Source organism: Rhinolophus ferrumequinum, chromosome 8, assembly GCF_004115265.2.
Source record: "Rhinolophus ferrumequinum isolate MPI-CBG mRhiFer1 chromosome 8, mRhiFer1_v1.p, whole genome shotgun sequence".
NCBI lineage: Eukaryota > Metazoa > Chordata > Mammalia > Chiroptera > Rhinolophidae > Rhinolophus > Rhinolophus ferrumequinum.
Window position 1 is genome coordinate 87,367,736 of NC_046291.1, and position 23,399 is coordinate 87,391,134.

The following is a 23,399-nucleotide window of genomic DNA, read 5'->3' on the forward strand; positions in this document are numbered from 1 at the left end:
GGAATATTATTCAACCATAAAAAATGAAATCTTACCATTTGCAACAACATGGATAGACCTAAAAGATATTATGCTGAGTGAAATAAGTCAGACTGAGAAAGACAAATACCATATGATCTCACTTAAATATGGAACAAAATCAACAAACAAAACAGAAACAGACTCATAGATACAGAGAACAAAGTGACGGTTGCCAGATGGGAGGAAGTTGGGGACCTGGGTGAAAAAAATGAAGGGATTAACAAATACAAATTGGTAGTCACAGCATACAGATTACAGTCAGTAATGTTGCAACGACTATGTCGAGTGCCAGGGGTGTACTAGACTAATAGGGGGAATCACTGCATAAATTATATAAATGTCTAATGACTTGCTGTACACCTGAAACTAATACAGTATGGAATGTCAACTGGAACCGAAAATAATAAATCATTTTTTAAAAGATAAAATACAAAAATTGTCATATTATTTTCATAACATGAAATTATGTACATAAATTTTGTGTATGATATAAATATGAGATAGAAACAGACATAGAGATATACATAGGGATAGGGATAAGAGATAGAGATATCTTAGCCCCCAGACCAGCATTTTATTTAATGGGAAACATTAAAGGTATTCCCTCTAATGTCAAGTTTAAGATAAGGGTGACCGCAATCACTATTATTGTTTAACTTTATAATGGAGATATTACTCAATGCTGTTAGATAAGAGGAAGCAACCAGAAGCGTAAGAATTGGAAGAGGGATAGCATTATCTCTTTTGGGGACAATCCAAGAGAATGGATGGAAAAATTACAACTTTAGTTAACAAGCAGGAAATTAGGTAATTTTCCCCCATTTATTTAACATTTCACATTCCTGTTTACTCTGTTTTATTCCATTGGTCTATTTTTAGATCAGTATCACACAATTTTAATTACTCTAACTTCGCAATAAGTTTTGTCTGTGTTAGAAAAATTGTGGGCTTTCCTTCCTTTGCAAAGTCATCTTGACTGTGTTCTCTTGCACTTCTCTCTTCCATATGAAATACAGGACCAAACTGCCAAGTTACATTAAAAAGCCGTTTGATGTTTGACTGGGAAGGCACTGGATTTGCATACTGTCTGTCCAGAGAATGACATCTCTACCATAAAAGGCTTTCCATTGTGTAGCATACACTCTCCCTCTAAGCAAGGCTGTCCCTGGACATTGCATCTCCAACACTCCTTACTCTCCTCCTCTCCTCTATTTTAGTCCATAGCTCTTTTCACCATTTAACATATTTTAGTATTTATTTTGCTTAATGTCTGTCTTCCCTACTAGAATGAGGACAAGCTCAATGAGGACACGTTCCTTTGTTTTCTTTACTGCTATAAAAGTCCCCAAACCAAGGACAGTGCATGACTCTTAACAGGGGCTTAACAAACATTTGCTGATGAATTAATTAATACAATTGGGTCTTTTTTATACCTTAATATAAAATGCTTTCTCTTCTGGTTGAATGCAGATCTGTGCCACAGCAGAGCCAGAATACAGACTGGCTTGCACCCCCGTCTCGTCCTCTGTTGTGTTGTTTTGTGGATAGCACAAGTTGAACAACCCTATGAAATAGCCCTGCTATGTGTACATATAACACATACATGTGTGCATTTATGTGGATGCCAGTGATGGCAGTAAAATAAGACATTTAAGTTAACTTTGATAGGTCATTCACTTCTTACACTTTCAATATATTAAGATACTTCGGAAATAATCTTTATTTAGTAATTATTTTATACTGAAAAACATTTTTAATTTACAAAACTTTTTTATCCCAAAGAATATAATTTATAAAATACAACAATATGCTGGAAAATGACAGCATAGAATAATCAAAAATGATGTAAAATATTGTGACTGATTACAAATTTTTGGTTTATCAGCAGGTAAGACTTTAACCTCTGTTTAATCTCGGTACAGATCTGGGTTAATGTCCTGAATCTTATTCTCGCCATCCGTTGTTGTATAATTAGAAAACATAACTAATGATAATGCTTCATCTGTATCTCTCAATTTTGTATCCTTCCTTCTACCACACGGAGGAAAAAACAATGAAAATAAAATTGGAACTAGTAGAGATTTCTTGGCTAGTAAAGGGAATGCTTAATTTCACGAAAACCCTAGAAGCTTGCAGGTAGGATGTGAGAGAGGAAAAATGGCTGGTGTTCTTATTGCTAGTCTACCAGCTTGATTGTCATTTCTCTCAGATCCCAACTAAGTGGATTATGCAGGACCATAAAGGCCAAAGCAGAGCTGGATTTTCTGAGCTGTATTAGGGCCACCAATTGCCTGGCCCTTCTCTCCTTATCCCCAAACTGATCAAGCCCAATGTCTAAGCCAGTGCTGTCCATACAAGGCCACAAACCACATGTGGCCATTTAAATTTAAATTAACGTTAAATACAACACAGGTTTCATGCCACAGTTACACTAACGACATTTCAAGTACTCTACAGCCACATGTGGCTTGTGGCCAGGGCAGGATGAAGAATCCCATCGTTACAAAAAGTTCTATGGAGAATGCTGGCCTAAGCACGTACTTAGACATTTTCATTTTTTAGCTTACAATTCCCTAGAATCCCGTTAATTACACCAGTGACACGCTGAAAATCTCATTCCCATATTGATTTGTGTCCTTTCCATTTAGCAATTGCCACGAGGTAATTAGTAGTGTCTCCCAGGATAAAGCATGGCTCAGCACAGCGGTCACAGCATTTTAGCTTTTTACCTTTTTGACAAAGACATACATACTTCCCTTTATCCCAACTTGTTTGCTAAAGTAGAATAATTACTGTGTTACACCCAATCTGAGATACCGTCAATTGAAAGATGTACCATTATTTTGTGTTCCAGGAAGCAATTAAATTATGACATTCCATTTGTTTCAGAGTCATCTCAATTTCAGAGGTGTTAAAATGTGAAAAAAAAATGTATATAGGATTTATTGAAATATGGTAAAAATTAAAAGCCAGACCTCCATTGATTTCCAAAATCATGCCTTGCAATGTAGAATAAGACAACTGAAATACAGAAAATTATACTTGCTAGTGTCTTAATGGATTGAGATGTTTCTTAAAATATCCCTGTATTCCTGTATTAATCTTATGAATCTGGATGTATCTTAGATGATAAGTAACTCATATTTGTTTTTTGTTTTTTGTGGTTTTTTTAATATATATATTAAGGTGTGATTTAAATACAAGAAAAACTTCCCCTTTTAGTGTATAGGTCTGCAAGTTTTAACAAGTGCATACCTTCATGGAACCACCACTACAATCAAGATACAGAATGCATAGTACCATCACACCAAAATATTGCTGAATGTCACTCTGTACTCAACCCTATTCTTTAATCATAATCCATGGCTACAACTGATTTGTTTTCTGTCTCCATAGTGTTGCATTTGCTAGATGTTTTATATAAATGGAATCATACAGTGTGTAGCCTTTTAAATATGGTTTCTTTGACTTTACATAATACATTGAGGTTCGTGCATGTTGTATCAGTAGTCTGTTCCTTTTTACTGCAGAATAGTATTTAATCACATTGGTAGATCACAATTTATTTATTTATTCCCCAATTGAGGGACATTTGGGTGGTTTCAAGTTGTTGATGATTGTCTAAAAACCTGGTATACATATGGACACAGATTTTTGTATAAACATAGATTTACATTTCACTTCGATAAATACTTAAGAGTGGGAATTGCTGGATCATATGATTATAAAAATACTGTGGAACTATTTTTTGAAGTACTATTTGACAATCCCACCAAAATTATTTGAAACTTCCAGTTGCTACTTATAATCACCACTTTGTATAATTGGTATTATTATTAGTATTATCATGCCTTTCTAATAGTGTATAGTGGTATTTGAATTTTCCTAATGAAATTTCCTCAGAAAGAGTTTCATGAGCTTAATAGCTATCCATATATCTATGGATAAATGCTCGTTCAAATATTTTCATATTTTTTTTGGGGAAGTTGTTATTTTGTTATTGTTGAGTTATGACTTTTTTATGTTGGACACAATCCCTTTATCATATGTGATCTGCAAATAGTTTTCTCCCAGTCTGTGGCTGACCTTTTCATTTTGAAATAAGTGACTTTTTTTTTTAATTAGACATTCTTAATTTTAATGAAATCCAATTCAGTTTTTCATTTATTTATAGTGGTTTTGACTATTTAAGAAATTTTGCCTAACAAACTCACAAGGATTTTCTCCAGTCTTGTTTTCTTCCAGAAATTTTAGGTTTCACATTCAGGATGCTGATTTCTTTCTGGTAAATTTTAATGTATGCTGCAAAAGATATAGAAAAGTTTATTGTTCTGTATATGCACATCCAATTATTCCGGCACCATTTGTTGAAAAATTTGATTATTCTTTCTTCATTGAATTGCCAATGAACATCTTTTAGAAATTCATATATATATATATATATATATATATATATATATATATATATATATATATATATATAAACAATCCACACCCAACCCACAGTCTTCACTGTTATATCACTACCCAGATGATGGAAGATATTAAATAAAAACATGAACAAATAAGTTATATTTATAACCAATGAAAATATGTATATTAAGAAATGGTTCAAGAAATTTTTTAAGGTAATCGACAATACAATTTTTATTCCACAATCTTTAATCCTTTTCTCAGCTTAACTAGAAGTTAATCAGGATATTACACCTACATTTAAATCATCAAGATTTAGAGTGTATATATGTTACAATTAAGATGAAAATGAACTAATCTCAGATGTTAAAATGGATTTTAAAGTTGCTTTGTGGTGATTCTAATCATGAATGTCAAATAAATAAGACCAAAATAATCCTGAAAATTGTCAAAATTCTGTATGGAATTTAAGAGTAACATTAAAATCAAGACAAATATATATAAATTACTGAACCAATTGTATTGGAAAACTGCCTGGTTATTTGGGGAATAAAAACAAAACTGAATTTGTACTTCACACTTTAAACAAAAATTAATAATTTTAGATGAATTGAAGAGATCATGGATTTTAAAAGTACCAGAAAAGATAATTGTTTGAAGTTTACAATGTTGAGTTATTGAAGCTTGTCTTGACATATTACTAGGGTCTGAAATTGAAAATAACTTTTAGAAATAATCATATAAAGATTTAAAATTTCTTTATAGAACACACACACACACAGTGAAAGGACAAACATTAATTGGGTAAAAAACTGTTGCATTCATAAAAACAGAGTACAATTCACAATATAAAAAGAGCATTTAGAGATAAATAAGAAAAAGATGAATAACCTCATAAAAAACACCTTGATGGACAAATCACAAATGAAAAAAATGAAGAGCATTAAAAATTTATAACAAGATATTCAAACTTAATCACAATCAAACTGCAAGTTTAATGAGGCTTGTTTTTGGTTTTGCTATTCATATAATTCAAATCAGCACAATGGGTAATATTATTTTTTTGTGACATCAAAGAAAAAAGATACTTGCGTAGCACATAGCATTGTCAATTTTTTTTAACCTTTCTGCAAAATGACTTAGTAATAAGAATCAAAATGTAAAATGTGCATATCTTCTGATCTACAAATTTTTCTTCTGGGACTATATATTCTAAAGTTATGCATAAATAAGTAATGAAAATCTTAGCATTTTGTATAATATATGAAATATAAATCAACCTAAATATTTATCAATGTGTAAATACAAAAATTATCATATATTCTTGAAAATTATACTTATTGTATTTTTCCCAATAGTTAAAAAAAAAAATCATTCAACACAAATGAGTCTTAATTACTTGTGGGAATATAGTGTTGTGAAAAGTGACTGATATAAGATCCATACAACTAATTAGTAAGATTTTATTAAATAACTTAAAAAGTTGCAGTTGAAATAAATTTTAGTTTTTCTGGTTCCATTCTCTTGGCCTAGCTTTATGTAATAATTAAATAATTCCCATATAATTTGTCCTTTAACTAAACAGTTGGAAATATTTTGCTGTTTCCATTTTCCTAATGGGTAAATTAAAAATTTTAAGTAACCTGCTTGAGAAAACACAAGCTAGGATGTGATTCCATTAAAATGAAAAAAGAACATTTTCACTAAACTTACTATGGAATGAAATGACCAATTTCCTAAGGAACTTGTCTCTGTTAAAGGGGGCCTGAGAATACGTATATGTGGAAGCGGTAATTTTCATCCTGTCTTCCTAGTTCTGACACTAAAGTTAAGGTTGACAGTTTGTCTCTCACTCTGTCCTGTTGCAATATATTTATTTCTGCATTGAAATACTAAAGGGAAAACTAGTTTATGGGTAGTTATATGATGTTTAAATTTATTTCAGTGCAAACTGATAGCCTACTTGTACCACTGTTAGTGACAGAACTTTACGTGCTAGTCAGGTTATCAAGCCAGATATTTTCAATGATGGTACATAAGAAATAGTTCAATTCCAACTGGTGTTAAAGTAGCTCATTTGCATTAATTAATACAAAAGAAGTTTGGTACATGAAAATATTTTTTTACAAAGAGTGCATTGTCAATGAGTTTGGTACTTCAATCCGCAGTATATTGTGGTGCAAGTTACATGTTAAATATGAGTAGTTGAAAAACTACTGTTATGGGATGTCTTTAAAGTGAAATTTTTCATTACAGACAACACTGAATTCTAAGAACAACTTGAAGGGAGTTTGTTCTATGATGATCGTTCATTTATTTAACAAGGAATATAAGAGAAAATGATTTGTTCTGCTCATTTAAAAATCTGTTATGTAATAAAGTATATTTTTCTCCTACTGGCTGTTGTTAATATGCAGGACAGTTAGATTATATCTGAGGCACAATAGTCCTACATGAGAAACGATGACCAGGCAATATCTGGTGTGCTGTCTGCTTTTAAGACTTGAGTCATAAGCCATCCATTTTCTTAAATAAAATAATTGTATCAAGTGAAAACATGTTTATCTCATACAATCTCTTATTAGGTTGTCTGCTTTCATAGTATGCTGACAATATCCTATTTTAATTTAGCTTGAATACACTATTCAATTCAGAGTGAAGGCACCAAACAAATAACCAAACAAATATCCTATTTTGTTTTTCCAAATGGGAAGCCTACTAGACCCAAATAAAGCAAGAAAAAGTAAAAATATAACTTGACTGTATTCTGTGTGGGAATAGCATCACGACGCCTGTAGGATAACATTATAACTAAATTGGTTTTGTGCCAGATCATCTGTGTACTCTTTAACAAGTTTATGTTTATTTGCTTTATATAGAATTTAGCATAAATAGACTGAAATGTTACGGAACATCTAAACTTTATCTTCCTTAGCAGCATCTTATATTTACTCTCCCCATTTTGAATATTTTATGTCTGCCACTTACCCTAATGGTAACACAATGAAATAATCCTCCGACATGGTTCTTCTATGTGGTAACAAATTAAAACAATGTTTGCATGTTTGGAATCTGTAAGATCTTTCTTTCAATCCTCGTTTTACTAGTTGTGTTGTGCATCATGGACGGATAATACCTTAAAATTTATGGTGAGCATTAAGTGAGAAAACAAATGAAAGTAGACTAAATTACTGACAAATATTAATTATACCTTTAATTCCCTGCCATATTCATTTTCCCTTTCAACCAATACTTGTTCACAAAGCCTTTTTTTAATACAATGTTTTGAAAAAAAAATTGTAGACCTGCAGCTTGCAATTTTGTGAATTGCATTTACTGTGTTGGAGTATTCTACCTGATAATCTAGTTCTTCACTACATAATAAAGATATAAATGTATATAAATATAAATAAATAAATATATTAACAACAGAATCGCTACTCACTCATTTTCAAAAGTATTTTGTTATTCTAGGATGAAATTGGCATCATTGTAACACTTACTTCCAAAAGCAACAAATGTCCTTTCCCCTCTGTTGTCTTTTCTCTCACTGGCATTCTTTCATAAATGGTATTTACTCAGAGAATTGCTTCCTTATAGGTTAGTTCTCCTAACTGTTGGGGTCAGTGGCACATCCATAATCCTGCTTTAAATATTCTCCAGGCCAGGAAAATAATGCTATTTATACCAATTTGGTAGTTTAACTGAAGTGCAAAAAAAAAAAAAAATGTTTGGCACTCAGAGATACAGACCTTTGGTTTAAGCATAAATTACTAACGTACCCTGTTCTTTTTTCTTGTAAGTGTAACTCTTCTTGACATGAATCCCCATAGATGTCTTAGGTAATAACTGATATTCCAAGAAAATAAATTGTGAAAAACAGCTAACTGGGAAGGGGATTTACATTTTTAATTTGATATATTAGATCATCTTTACAAAATGAAATCTCTCTTAACTGTGGTAATCACAATTAATTCACACCTACTCCTGTCAATAAATCTTTAGATGGTGGCTTAATAGGTCTTTCAGAAATGAATCTTTTGCAAAGCTGGAGTCATGCTTCTTGTCTTAGCTCCCTGAAAGAGTGTGCAGAAAGATAAAGTCACAATATGAGTTGTAATCAGACAGATGTGGGCTCAAATTATATTTGTCTCCTACTTAAATTTTTATTATATGTAGGAATACCTTAAATTTGGTATACTTGCTGCGTTTTTCTCAGCTATATTTGTCCCTTCAATGTCTAATTCAACAGTTATCTTTTCTATGATACAATCTTGAAACCAAAAAGTGTAATTGCTTCTTGTAAAGTCTATAGGTTTATAATGTGTGAGTTCTAATTTAGCCGTGACCTGCAACACAGTGCAACATGCTAATTTAATGTTTCTTAACCTTGTCACCCCGACTGGATCAATGGCTCCTTGGGGACAGGGATCACACTTATTACGGTCTTTGCATTTGAGAAGGCACTTAACTTATGATCATAAACATAATTAGTATTCCATACATGTTTATAAACTGACTGATAAACAACATACACCATGTTTCCCCGAAAATAAGACCTTCCCAGACCATCAGCTCTAATGCATCTTTTGGAGCAAAAATTAATATAAGACCTGGTCTTATATTAAAATAAGACCGGATATAATATAACATAATATAATATAATACCGTGTACCTTATATAATATCATATATCATATCATACCGGGTCTTATATTCATTTTTGCTCCAAAAGATGCATTAGAACTGATGATCTGGCTAGGTCTTATTTTCGGGGAAACACAGTAGGAATAAATAAAAATTATCAATTGATACTCTTTTGTATTTTATTCTATTTAAAAAAATAATTTTTATTTTCGCAATATTTTTGTTATTTGCTTCCTTTTTCTTTTTTTAATTTTTATAAAATTTATTGGGGAGACACTGGTTAGTAAAATTACATAAGTTTCAAGTATACAAGTCTGTAATACGTCATCCACATATTGCATTGTGTGTTCACCACCCAGAGTCAGTTCTCCTTCTATCATCACATATTTGATCCCATTTACCCTCAGCTACCACCCCTTTCCCCCTTATCCTCTGGTAACCACTAAACTTTTGTCTGTGTCTATGATTTTTGTTTGTTTGTCTTGTTCCTTTGTTGCTTTCAGTTTTATATCCCACATATCAGTGAAATTATATGGTTCTCGACTTTTTCTGTCTGACTTATTTCACTTAGCATGATAATCTCAAGAACCATCCATGTTGTCGAAAATGGCAGTATTTCATCTTTTCTTATGGCAGAGTAGTATTTCATTGTGTATATATACCATGTCTTCTTTATCCAATCATCTGTCAAAGGTCACTTTGGGGTCTCCATGTCTTGGCCACTGTGAATAATGCCGCAGTGAACATAGCGTAAGTTCCCAAACTTGTTGCAACAATGTTGCTAACCTTTTTTTGATATCAGAGGAGTTATTCATTATGAATTTGTACCAACTAGACAAACAGTTAACCAAGTTTAATATACAGAAATCTGAAGAGGCTGTGCAAAAAAGGTAGACGACCTGAACTTTTCGCCAACAATTCATGGCTCTTGCATCACGACAATGCACCAGCTCACACGCCACTGTCTGTGAGGGAGTTTTTAGCCAGTAAACAAATAACTGTATTGGAATACCCTCCCTACTCACCTGATCTGGCCCCCAATGACTTCTTGGTTTACCTGGAGATAAAAGAAATATTGAAAGGAAGACATTTTGATGACATTCCGGACATTAAGGGTAATACAATGACAGCTCTGGTGGCCATTACAGAAAAAGAGTTCCAAAATTGCTTTGAAGGGTGGACTAGGTGCTGGCATCGATCCATAGCTTCCCAAAGGAGTACTTTGAAGGTGACCATAGTGATATTCAGCAATGAGGTATGTAGTACTTTTTCTAGGATGAGTTCATGAACTTAATTGTCTGTCTTCATATATCTTTATGGATAAGAGTTTTCAGATTTTTTGGGTAGATACCCAGAAGAGGGACACAATCTTTTTCTTTTCTTTTCTTTTCTTTTTTTATATAGTGTTTAGTGGTGCATTGTCCGTGTCAAAGAGGTTGCTTTAAAGCATTTAATAAATAAATGAATGAATATAGTTAGTTTTCATTTACAGAGCATGAATTCCATCATTCTGGACAACTTCTATGCTTTGCTTGTGTTCAGGTTCTGGCAGGCCTTAAAATGTGACTTTTTTCCTTTCTTCCAGTAATTTTTCAGGCTATGTCTATGTGACTGTACAGTCAAACTTCACTATTTGCGGATTCTGGATTTGCAGATGTGCCTACTATCTAAAATGTATCTGTAACCCCCACTGTGCTTTCTCTGTCATTCCCAGACACGTGCAGAGCAGCAGACCCTTTCCCTTGCATGGTATACACTTTCCCAGCTGAGATCACACAAGACAATGTTTTGCCTTCTTGCTTTAGCTTTCATATTGTAAATTTATGTCCTTTTCGCGATCTTTTTAGTACTGTTTTGCACATGCTGGTGCTTTGTGTTGATCGTTTTGCTGTTTAAAACATTTCCTGAGCATGGTGCTGAAGTATTGTGTAATTTTCATAGGTGCAAGAAGCCCGTGATGTGCTTTACAGGGAAACCACATGTGTTAGATAAACTTCACTCAGGCATGAGTTTTTATGTTGTTGGCCATGAGTTCAATATTAATGAATTAGCAATATTAAATATTAGGTACAGTGTCTTTAAAAATAAACATACATGAAACAAGGTTATGTACTGATTGGTTGGCGGAAATGTGACCAGAGGCTTGCAGGAACCTAACCCTGTATTTCTCCCAGGAGCAATGGTTCAGTATTTGTCAACTCAGTGTCTATGATAACTTATATAATATAACTACAGCAAATAATGAGAATTGATTTTACCACTCTTAGTAATAAACATTTAGTAATCCACCCCTTCTTGGGGTTTCCAAAGTAATGTAGAGATGATGGGGATCAAATTACATTCAGGATCTTATGTTGCTTTATTTACCTCCCCAAAAACACCTTTTGGCATCATGAGATTGAATGATTGGACATCTAAAGGCCAGCTTCCAAGGGAAAGCGATGATCAAGATTTAAATATTATATCTCAGTTTTGCCCTACTCCCACTACCTTTGCCATAATTATTCACACTCTGTAACAAACAGTGGAATATCTTTTGCAGAGATAGGATGAATGTGTGAATTTTGACTATGAAATGTTTTTGTCCCCAAGGATCTCATCAGTAGCTCAGTCTGGCTTTCATTATGCAGCAGCCAATCAATATAGGAAATGACTGTTTCTAACCTTTAGTGACTCCAGTTTGATCTTCTCATCGTGAAACAAGACCTACCTAGCCAATGTAGTAAAGGATCCCAGGATAAAAGGAAATGAGGAATGTTTGAAAAAGAATAGAAATGTTATACAAAGGGGAGGGAGGGAAGGAGGGAGAGAGACAGAGAGAGAGAGAGAGATGCAAATTAACACAGAGTGAATTTAGACGAGTGTGCCTTAACACAGATGTTCACTAAAGCTAAATTCAATTCTCATTGAAAAATTTCCCTTTTAAAATTTCTGCAACACTATGCAAACAAATAAAGAAAAGAGGAACCTCTACCTCTAACCCTGGTCAAGATTCCCTCTACCTCATACTCTATATTCTGATATGGGCATAGAATGCTATTTTAATTATAGAAAGTCACAGAACAAGATGTATTTGTGTTCTGCTGGGAGCACATCCACACACACTGGGAGTACACACACACACACACACACACACACACACACTCACTCACTCACACCGAAGAGTGGATTTAGAGGAAAGAGCTCTAAGGTTGTAGTAAAGGGCTAGGTTCTAATTAGATGGCAAAATGCTGATTTTGTAGGACACCTATCGATGAGATTGAGACTCTGCATATTATTTCAGCCCACTATGGGTTTGCAGACAAGTCGGGGTTAATTTCTTCATTGTTGTCTTCCACCTCAATACACTGGCTGAAAGAAGCAAATGCTGGATTGGACTCAGCACTACAAAACAAAAAGGGGATTTATATATCCCCCTCTCCAAATCACATCATTTGGAGGATATCTGTTTATACATTGAGAAGAGCCAGCAATCTCTATAATAAACATTATAGAAAGAGACCAAAATTCAGTAGTTATATCCAGTTTTGTCTCAGTGGTTGTTTTGGGCTACTTTGACCAAAAGAGTAATAATGCCCAGGAACTCTTTCTCTCCAAATGGATGTGAGCCCATACTTCAGGTACAGTGTATTAGGTGATTAGCAGATGGGATGAATAGTCTCCTTTAACCCATTATCTCATTTACACATTTCTCTGCCTTGAAGATCAAGTGTTTATTTGGCAATTTGTTTTGGCAACAGAACTTTCTGAGAAGAAAAAATATATCCAAGTATATTTGTAGAGGTGGTCACATTTCTCACCTCTGTCAGCTATAGTAGTAAATGCAAGGTTTAAAATTTGTATTCAGTATGGGATTGTATAGAATATAATGTGAATGTCATAATAGACACTAGGACTTATTTTTGCTTCTACAACTCTATAGTGACGGCAATCTCAGATTTAATAGTTATTCCAAAAGTAATAAAGCTTCCCTGTAAAACCCCATGTTATGACAAATGGGGCAAGGATTGTAATTGCAATGAAAGGAGAGACCACTAGTATTGCTTCACCAAATATGTGGTCAATCATGTTTAATTGAAGCTATTATTGCAGTAAGAAGAAATAACAATTTGACTTCCAGAGAGTTTTAGTTGGCAGTATTATAATATTTGTGCAATGTACATCCACTACTGGAATAAAAGAAGCTTTTTTGTAATTGCATGCTAAAAGTGGAAGTATCAATATAAGTTCTGTAAATCTTGAAAATAGTAATATAAGTTAATACAGCTAGATAGAGAAACATGTTCTTCACCAGACCCACATAGCTTATAGAAAAATAATTTTCACTGAAATGGAACATATTATTTCTTTCCCTAACCTTTCTTTTGCAATTTTCCTTATTTACTCTGTATTCCACAATTTCATCATCTCTAATTAGTAAGAACCAAAATGTAGAGATATCTTTGCATCATCCACTATGGTCCTGTCTTTGGGATTTAATGTCACCCCATCATGAGTGCTGTGATCCTTGGGAAGGTGACCGTTAAAAAGGAACAGGGTTCTTTGTACGATAGTCCTAGCATTACCTGGAAGGTCACATAATTACAACCAGCTAGTTAATATATGATTTTCAATTACTACGATGAAGGATTTGGGGGTGCTGGTATACCTTTGTCCCCACCAGTAATCACCTCAACCTGTAGGAGTGTTTCCCCATTACGATTATTACTCCACAAATATTGATTGTATGTTGTATGCAAACTCATTGTATTAGATAATGTGGAGGATGCACAGGTATATACAACTGGACCTGAAAACATTCTAGCAGGAAAAAGAGACATGTACTTAAAATAGTTATATAGTTTATGCCGCAGAGTGAGAAGTGTCCTAACATGAGAGTAAATTACTGTTAGAGAGATGGATTTCAATTGATGGCATCAGTATAAGCATGCTGAGGCTGTATAACAAGGAGGGAAAATTTCCACTTAAGTTAGGGTAGGATGTCCTAGAAAAAGAAAACAAACAAACGAAAAAGAAATGAGTAAAATTCAGAATCTACAGGGGGAATTTGTCTAACATAATTGAAGTATGGGCTAGGTGAAGGGAAGTAGTGGATGATAAGGATGGAAAAGCAGGCTGAACCCTAAATACCCAAATCTTTGAACACTGATGAAGCAGCTTGAACTTTATTCTATAGGCAGTGAGGAATTACTCAATATTTTGAAGAAGGTAGCGTCATAATTGCAATTATAGTTAAGTATAGATGCATTGAATAAGGGATGGTCGGAAGAAGGGTTTGAGGCTATTGCACTTAAGTATGGCTGAGAGAAGGTAATAAACTCCAGAATTACACTATTTCCCATTTTGATTTCTCTCTTAAACCAATTCTTGGATTTCTTGGAACTTAATAAGACCATATATACACATTAAAATAGAGCCTTTATTTTTAAACTCTTCAATAACACTCTCCTTTTTTAATTTCAGATTTTTCATTATTCATATACTGCTTCATATGTGATTTACAACATACACACTAGGTAAGTTCTTTGATTTTCGGGTTTTCTTGAGCCGTTGTCCAACTACATTGTTGGTGTAGATGTCAATTTGTTCATGTAAAAATATTTCCCTTTTTTCAAGGGAAGTTTGGGAGTTAAATCCCCCAGAAGTAGAGGACTCCATCTTGCAGTATGCAGCCTGGGGTGCCCAAGGGCAGCAGCTGGTAAGCACGGGCTTCGGTCTGCACCAAGCACTCTGAGCCTGGCCTTTTGAAAAACGTGTGCAGGAACCACTTCCTTGTAAAAATTGTCTTATTTCCTTTGATGTTTTCTTATTTCCCTTTATATCTTTTGTCTAGTAGTCTCATTTAAGAATATATCAAATAATACTAGTATTATTTTATCAATTAATTTAAAAAGAGTTTTTTGAGTAATGGATGATTAAACTGCTGATTAATCAAGGAATTTAGAAGAGAGTCAATCCTACTAGGGCCTAGCTCTGTGACATTTCCCTGATAGCATGTTGTCAAGTTTATTTATTCTTGAAGTATTGTTCAGGGTAAAAACTGAAGACAGAAGTCGACAGTTGACAAGACTCTCTTAAGAGAAGATTTTTAAAATCATATTTTGCAATTATCACAAACTCAGAAAGAGAATTATTGATGTACAAAACAGTTTGAGCAACACTGTATTGTTTGTTGCACATGACTCATGGTGACCATATAACAACTTCAGTGGAATACTGCTCGGGAAGCGGTAATGCTTGCCTATTCGGCATGAGCACGCTCAACTGTACTCCACGTAACCAAATTGATCCCTCAACCGTGTAAGTTTTAATACTCTTACCAGCAACAGTGTGAGAGTTCGCTTTGTTCCATATCCTCAACAACACCTGTTTTGTTCACATTATCATATTATTTGTTAATACTGATATTATTATTTCTTCCATTCCAAATTTTATGCTTTCTCTTTTATTAAAATCTCACCCTAGCTGCACTATGAATGTGTCTAGGTAAAGGGGGTTTCTTTTTTTGTTGTTGTTGTTTGTTTTTTGTTTTTGTGGGAAGATTTTTAAAAACATTCTATTCCAGTTATAAGATTGTCTTACATTTATTTTCGAATTAGTTTTGGTAATTGATACATTTCTAAAAACTGATCTTAACTAAATTTCTAATTTTTAGCATAACATTTTTATAACTTCTTTAGTATTGTTTTAATATTTTCATTTGTATTAATATTTTTTCTTCTGTCCTAATATTATTTATAAGTATTTTTCTCTTTTTTTCATGATCAGCTTTGGTTGATATTTGTAAATTTCACATTTGTCTTCTCAAAATGACAAATTTTAGATTTATTTGATCCTTTCTATTATATTATTAGTGTTTTCATTGCCTTTTGTAATATAAGCACTGAAGACTATAGAATTTTTCTCTAAATTTTGTTTAGTCTTCATCCAATACATTTGAGAGTAATATTTTAATAGTATTTAATTTGAATATTTAAAAAAATTTCATTATATGTTCTTATTTCAGGTGGGTTATTCTGAGGTTTGTTTTTAAACTTGAAAAATGTAGAATTGGTTTTAAAACAATTTACAGAGTTTAGAAACAGATCTTTATAATAGTGACTTTGCAATTGATAGGATTTGACTTATGGCTTAATATAATTTTTATAAATGTTTTCCATGTCATAGGAACAGTGTTTTATATGTGCCTATTAGATCTCTTAATAATTATATTTTGAAGTCTTTTATTTTCTTAGCAGTGATAGTCTGTATTTTCTTTAGTGCCCTATCAGTTCTGCATTATATAATGTGAATTATGTTTTGAAGAGTGAAAGGTATTAAATGTTACATAAATGCTACAGCAAATTGAAATGTTTGATACCCTTATCAATATATGTATCTTATTTGTCTTTAATAATTCTGATTGACCAACCATAACTATAACCTTTAACAGTTTTTTAAACAGAGGTTAAAATCCTCTGATATTTTTTTTTAATTAGAACTGCTGCATCAAGAGAAGCTGGGTGGGCTCAAGTCTGTTTCTTATTTCCCATAAGCCTCAATTTTCTCATATGTAAAATAGAAAAACCTATACCACCATTTCATTATGAAAAATGTTGGGGAAATATAAAATTTCCTTTAATAAAACACATTTATTATTTTATTCTGCTTTATAAATCTAAGAATACTTTCTTAAGCTAATTGGTGAAATAGGGAAGTAGTACTACTAGATATTCCACATCACAAGAAGGCTGTAGAATAATACACTGTTTCTAAATTATACTTCTTTTCATTGGAAAATTTTCTGGACCCTGAAATATTCTGAAAGTGAATATACCTGAGATAGAATCTCTGCCAGTGGTTGGTCATGTGACCTTGGCCAAGTTATTTTCCTCTTTGCATGTCATTTACATCAGCAGCAAAATGAGGGCATTTGATTGTGCTTCTTGGGCTTTTTCATTTTGCGTTCTATATAACATAATTCTATCATTCTGATTTTTTTTTAACTGAAATAATTTATTTTTTTTGTAATTTTCAAAATGATTGAGGCAAATAAGAAGAGAGAACATAAAGGTAGAAAAGAGTTAAAGAGTAATTACTATGACAGATTTTCTTCATTTTTTTAAATCATAGTTTGCCACTCAGAAATATTTCCAGAGTCAGCTGCACAATAGATTATTATTTTGGCATAGGGAAACACATTTTTTCACATACAAAAAAACTTTCATTGTGTGTGGGTGGATGTGTTCCTTAAATACCAGGGATGCCAAAAAAAAATATACAAGTAAACACCTTGGTCAACATTGCTCAACCAGTAGTTAGCCATAATCAGAAGTGTCTGGACACTGATGGTAACCACTTTGAGCACCTCTTGTAGTTGCAGAAGTCAAACGTGACTTGTATTCATCTTTTGTTATCAGTATATATTAAGTATTGCAATTTTAATACAATTTTCCTTTCTTAAAATGTGTATACATTATTTTGGCACCCTCTACATGTAAACTAAGTGTTAAACGTAATATTAAAACAAAAAACTACTTAAAATATAGAAAAGAATCAACTGTAAAATAAATGTTTACCCCGGGTCTTAATTCCCCACATGCTTAATATGATTTTATGGACTCATACTAAAGGGACATTGAGAAAACCAAGGATTACCAAAAATGATGAGAGAAGCATACACAAAGTTGCCAGACATTATACCGAAAGCTGCCTAAACAACTTTATTGTTATGTTTCAAAATGAAATCCTATATAAAACTGTATTCATGGCCATCCATATCCACACTAAATAGTAAGATACTTGAGTTAATAATTATGAAAAAAACAAGCCAGTGACAATCTGAAGTCTAGCTGAACAGAACTCCCATAACTAAGGATATAAAGAAGAAGTCATGGTGAGACTGGTTGGAGGTGCAGAGACAAAATGGGCTGGCCCTACAACCACATGTGGTGGTTGACCATCAGAGGGAATAGCTTTGTGGCAGAGGTTCCATTGGAGGAACGAGGGGCCCCAGCCCCATACCAGCTCCTCAGTCCAAAGTTCCGATGCCAGGAAGGGGAAGCCCTACAATACCTGCTGTGAAAGTCAGCAAGAATTGCACTGAACTGGGTGAGATGCAGGACTGCAGCAAATCTGGACATCCTCTTAAAGGGCCTATACATAGACTCACTCATTCACAGGCACTCACCCTGCATGCTGGCAGAGGGATGGTGACGCAGGAGGTGTGAGAGACATACAGGGAGAAAGTGAGTTGTGTGGCTCCAGGGCAAGGACTAGAGGGGCAGCCACCATTTTTCCTGCGTAGCATCCTCCTCCTGTGCAGCCAGCAGGCTGGCGTCATCATTCCCGTGTTGAGGCCTATTCCATATGGCTAAATCTGAATCTGCATGGTCAGCCTCCCTTGCTCCACCCTAGTGACTCCCTGGGACACTTCCCAACCCAACTTGCACAATGCCAGAGGCACATTCTCAGCCAACAGCCAGTGCCACCCACATTGTTTTTTTTTCCTGGACAACTTTTGGGGATCTATGGGCCCCAGACAGGCAGCAGCTGGTTTTGGTGTGCTCTGAGACTTTTGCTGAGTAGCTCCAGACTCAGCACTGGCACCAAACCAGAATCTATATTAACCTGATAAGCACCATATATCCCACCCTGGTAACTCCATGAGTCCCCCACCTCACTTCTTGCATAACACACAAGGCTCTCTCTGTGGCTGAGCCTTATGGGAGCCAGCAGGTGTCAGCAGGCATCAGGGTGCCCTGGGCTTTTTGCAGAGCTACCACTGGCCCGGCACTGGTGGCAGTCATTTTCAGTTCACAAGGTGGCCACTCCCATGCACCTCCAGGTCCAGCACAAGGAGGAAACAAGCACAGATCACTCTGTAGATCTAGGTAGTCTCGGGCAGGTCACAGATAGTAACTGACTTGGCCCTGTGCTGGAGCCCCTCCAAGAGGCCCCAGAACCAACTTACCTGGAGGTCGGCTTCAAACCACAGCAGAGCACCACACAATTAACCCCACAAGTGGCATGCTAAAGGGTGTAATCAGCAGGTGCCAGAGCTCAGTGAGGCAAACCCCACTTCACTAGGTAAGCTCACTGTACAGCAGCCTATAAGCCATAGAAATGGCCAAACCCCACACTCAGTCCACTTGAGGGTGAATCCCACACACCAACATGCCAACAGCAATCAATGTTCAACTGCAACAGTAGAATACATACAATTAACAAAAGGGACACTCCTGGAGCACCTGGTGCAAGTGACCCAGGAGACTGCCACTGGGCCCCACTGCGACTGGGCCCCACTGCCACTGTGTACCTACTACATAAGGCCAACTTGCCAAGACGGGGATATGTAGTAATCTATCTTATACATAGAGACAAATACAGAGAGGCCTCCAATATGAAGAAACAAATAAATGGGTCATAGGCAAAAGAACAGGAAAAACTCCATAAAAGGAAGTAAACGTATTGGAAAGAAGCAAAACACCAGATACAGAGTTCAAAACAACAGTTATAAGGATGCTCGAGAAACTTAGTGAGGACTTCAACAAAGAGATACCAGGAATAAAAAAGGACATACAAGCAATAAAAAAGAACCAGTGAAAATGAAAAATATAGTAACTGAAGTAAAGAATGTACTAGAAAGAATCACCAGCAGACTAGATGAAGCAGCAGAGCAAATCAGTGATTTTGAAGACCAGATATTAAAAAAAAAAAAAAAAATAGAAAAAGAACACTAAAATAGTAAATAAATAAATAAACAAAAAGAAAAGAAAAGAAAATAGTTTAAGGGATCTCTGGGACTACATCGAGCATAACAACATTCATATCATAAGGGTACCAGAGGAGAGAAAGCAGGGATTAAAAACATATTTGAAGAAATAATGACTGAAAACTTTCCCATCCTTGAGAAGGAAATAGACGTACAAGCCCAGGAAGTACAGAGAGTCCAAAACAAAATGAACCCAAACAGGCTCAGACCAAGACACATTATGATTAAAATGGCAAAGGTTAAAGACAAGGAGAGAACCCTAAAACCAGCAAGAGAAAGGTATCTAGTTACTTATAAGGGAGCTCCTGTAAGATTGTCAATTGATTTCTCAATAGAAACTTTGCAAGTCATAAAAGATTAGCATGGAATATTCAAAGTGATGAAAAGCAGGGACCTACAACCAAGAGTACTCTGCCCAGCAAGGCTATTTTTTTTTTTTAATTGAAGGAGAGATGAAGAGCTTCCAAGATCAGTAAATTATAAAGGACTTCATCACATCTAATAAGTATCACAAGAAATGTTAAAGGGGCACTTTTAAGAAGAAGGAGGGAAGAACATAAATATGAATAATAAAATGACAATAACGATGTATCTACCAACAATCACTGTAAATGTAAGTGGATTAAATGTTCCAATCAAAAGAAAGGGTAGCAGAATCGATAAGAAAACCAGACCCTTACACATGCTGTCTACAAGAGACAAACTTCAGATTGAAAGACACACACACACACAGAATGAAAGCAAAGGGATGGAAAAAATATTTTATGCAAATGGAAACAAACAAAATAAACTGTAACACAAAGGCAGACAAAGGGGCATGACATAATGGTAAAGAAATCCATACAACAAGAGGACATATCCCTTGTAAACATTTATGCACCTAACATAGGATCACCTAAATATGTAAAGCAAATATTGACTAACATAAAGGGAGAGATTGATAGTATTACAATCATAGTAGGAGACTTTAACACCCAGTTGACACCAATGGACAGAACTTCCAGACACAAAATTCAACAAAGATATAGCAGTTTCAGTGACACACTAGACCAGATGATTTTAATTGATATTTTTAGAGCACTTCACCTCAAGACAGCAGAATATACATTGTTCTCAAGTGCACATGGAACATTTTCTAACATAGAATACATGGTAGGCAACAAAACAAGTCTCAATAAATTTAAGAAGCTTGAAATTATATGAAGTGTCTTCTCTGACCACAGTGGTATGAAACTAGAAACCAATTACAAAAAATAAACTGAAGAACTCATAAACACATAGAGGCTAAATAATTTGCTACTAAATAATAGCTGAGTCAACAACAACATCAAGGAATAAATCAAAAGATATATTGATACAAATGAAAATGAAATCACAATGATCCAAAATCTATGGGACACAATGAGAGCAGTCCTCAGAGAGAAATTCAGCAGTCCTAAGACAGAAATTCATAGCAATTCAGGCCTGCCTCAAGAAACAAGAAAAATCTCAAATAAGCAATCTAACGGAACTAAGGCACTAATAAGCATCTAAAGGAACTAAGGAAAAAAAAAGACAGAAATTTTAAAAGCCAACACAAAAAAAATCATTGAAACCAAGAGCTTGTTCTTTGGGGTAAGGAAAAAAAAAAAAAGATAAACTTTTAACCAGAGTAATCAAGAAAAAAAGAGAGGACCCAAATAAATAAAATCAGAAATGAAAGAGGAGAAATAACAATTGAGATCACAGAAATACAAAGGATTATAAGAAAATGCTACAAGCAATTGTATGCCAACAAATTGGACAACCTGTAAGTAATGGATACATTTCCAGAAACCTACAATCTTCCAAGACTGAATCAAGAAAAGACAGAAAATCTGAAATAACCAATTACTACTAATGAAATTGAATTAGTAATCAAAAAACTCCCAAAAAACAAAACTCATGGACTGGATGGCTTCACTGGTGAATTTTATTATTCAAAGAGGAATTAACACCTATTCTTCTCAAACAATTCCAAAAAAATTCAAAAGGAGGGAAGGCACCCAAGCTCATTCTGCGAGGCCACCATTACCCTGATTCCCAAACCAAAAAAAGACATTACAAAAAATAATGTATTTTTTAAAAATAGCACAATATCTCTGATGAACATTGATGCAAAACTCCTTGACAAAATATTAGCAAACTTAACTCAGAAAATATTTGAAAGATCATACACCATGTTCAAGTGGGATTTATTCCTGGGACACAAGGCTGTCTCCATATCCACAAATCAGTTAACATGATGCACCACATAAATAAAATAATAGATAAAAATCACATGAGCACATCAATACATTCAGAAAAAGCATTTGACAAAAATCCAGCATCCATTTATGATAAAGACTTAGCAACATGGGACTAGAGGAAACATTTTAATATAATAAAGGCCATAAATGACAAACCCACAACTAACATCATACTAAATAGGGAAAAGCTGAAAGCATTTTCCTTAAGATCAGGATGCACGCTTTCACCACTTTTATTCAACGTAGTATTGGAAGTCGTAGCCAAAGTAGTCAGACAAGAAAAAGAAACAAAATCATCCAAATTGGATAGGAAGAAGTGAAATTGTTGTTATTTACAGATGACATAATAGTGTATACATAGATGCCTAGAGTTTCCACCAAAAAGCTATTAGAACTGATAAGGGAATTCAGGAAAGTAGCAGGATACAAAATAATTATCCAGAAATCAGTTGCATTTTTATACACCAATAATAAACTATGGGAAAGAGAAATTAAGAAAATAATCCCATTTAAAATTGCATCAAAAAACATAAAATGGCTAGGAATAAATTTAACCAAGGAGGTAAGAGATCTGTACTCAGAAAATTATAAGACATTGGGGGAAAAAAATGAATATACAAATAAATAGAAGCATATACTGTGCTCATGGCTATGAAGAATTAACATTGTTAAAATGTCCACATTACCTCCCCAAACATTTATAGATTCAAATCAATCCCCATCAAAATTCCAATGGCATTTTTCATAGAACTAGAACAAATAATCCCATAATTTATATGGAACCATAAAAACAAATAAACAAACAAACAAAAAACCTCCAAAAAGCTATGGCCATCTTGAAAAGAAGAACAAAATTAGAAGTTTCATTCTACCAGATATCAAATTATGTTACTAGGCTATAGTAATCAAAGCTGCATGGTAATGGCATAAAAACAGACACATAATGGCATAAAAACAGACACACACATCAGTGGAAAAGAATAAACAGCCCTGAAATAAACCCACACCTATATGCTCAGCGTCACTAATCATCAGAGAAATGCAAATTAAAACCACAATAAGATATCACCTCATATCTGTCAGAATGTTTATCATCAGTAAATCAAAACAAGTGTTGGTGAGAATGTGGAGAAAAGGGAATCCTTGTACACTGTTAATGGGATTGCAAATTAGTGCAGCCAATAAAGAAAACAGTATGGAGGTTCCTCAAAAAATTAAAAACAGAACTACCTTATGACCCATCAATTCGACTTTTGGGTATTTATCCAAAGAAATCCAAAACACTAATTTGAAAAGGTA

The 23,399-nt window shown here is 34.2% G+C and overlaps 1 protein-coding gene across 1 annotated transcript in view; it reads left to right on the plus strand.

Annotated features, from left to right (window-relative positions):
• DPP10 (dipeptidyl peptidase like 10) overlaps window positions 1-23,399 on the plus strand; it is a 614,062-nt gene that overhangs the window by 468,570 nt on the left and 122,093 nt on the right. Inside the window, exons 6-7 of the mRNA XM_033112250.1 lie at window positions 14,544-14,596; window positions 14,697-14,778. Coding sequence (XP_032968141.1) covers window positions 14,544-14,596; window positions 14,697-14,778 — 135 coding nt within the window. The remainder of the gene's footprint in view (window positions 1-14,543; window positions 14,597-14,696; window positions 14,779-23,399) is intronic.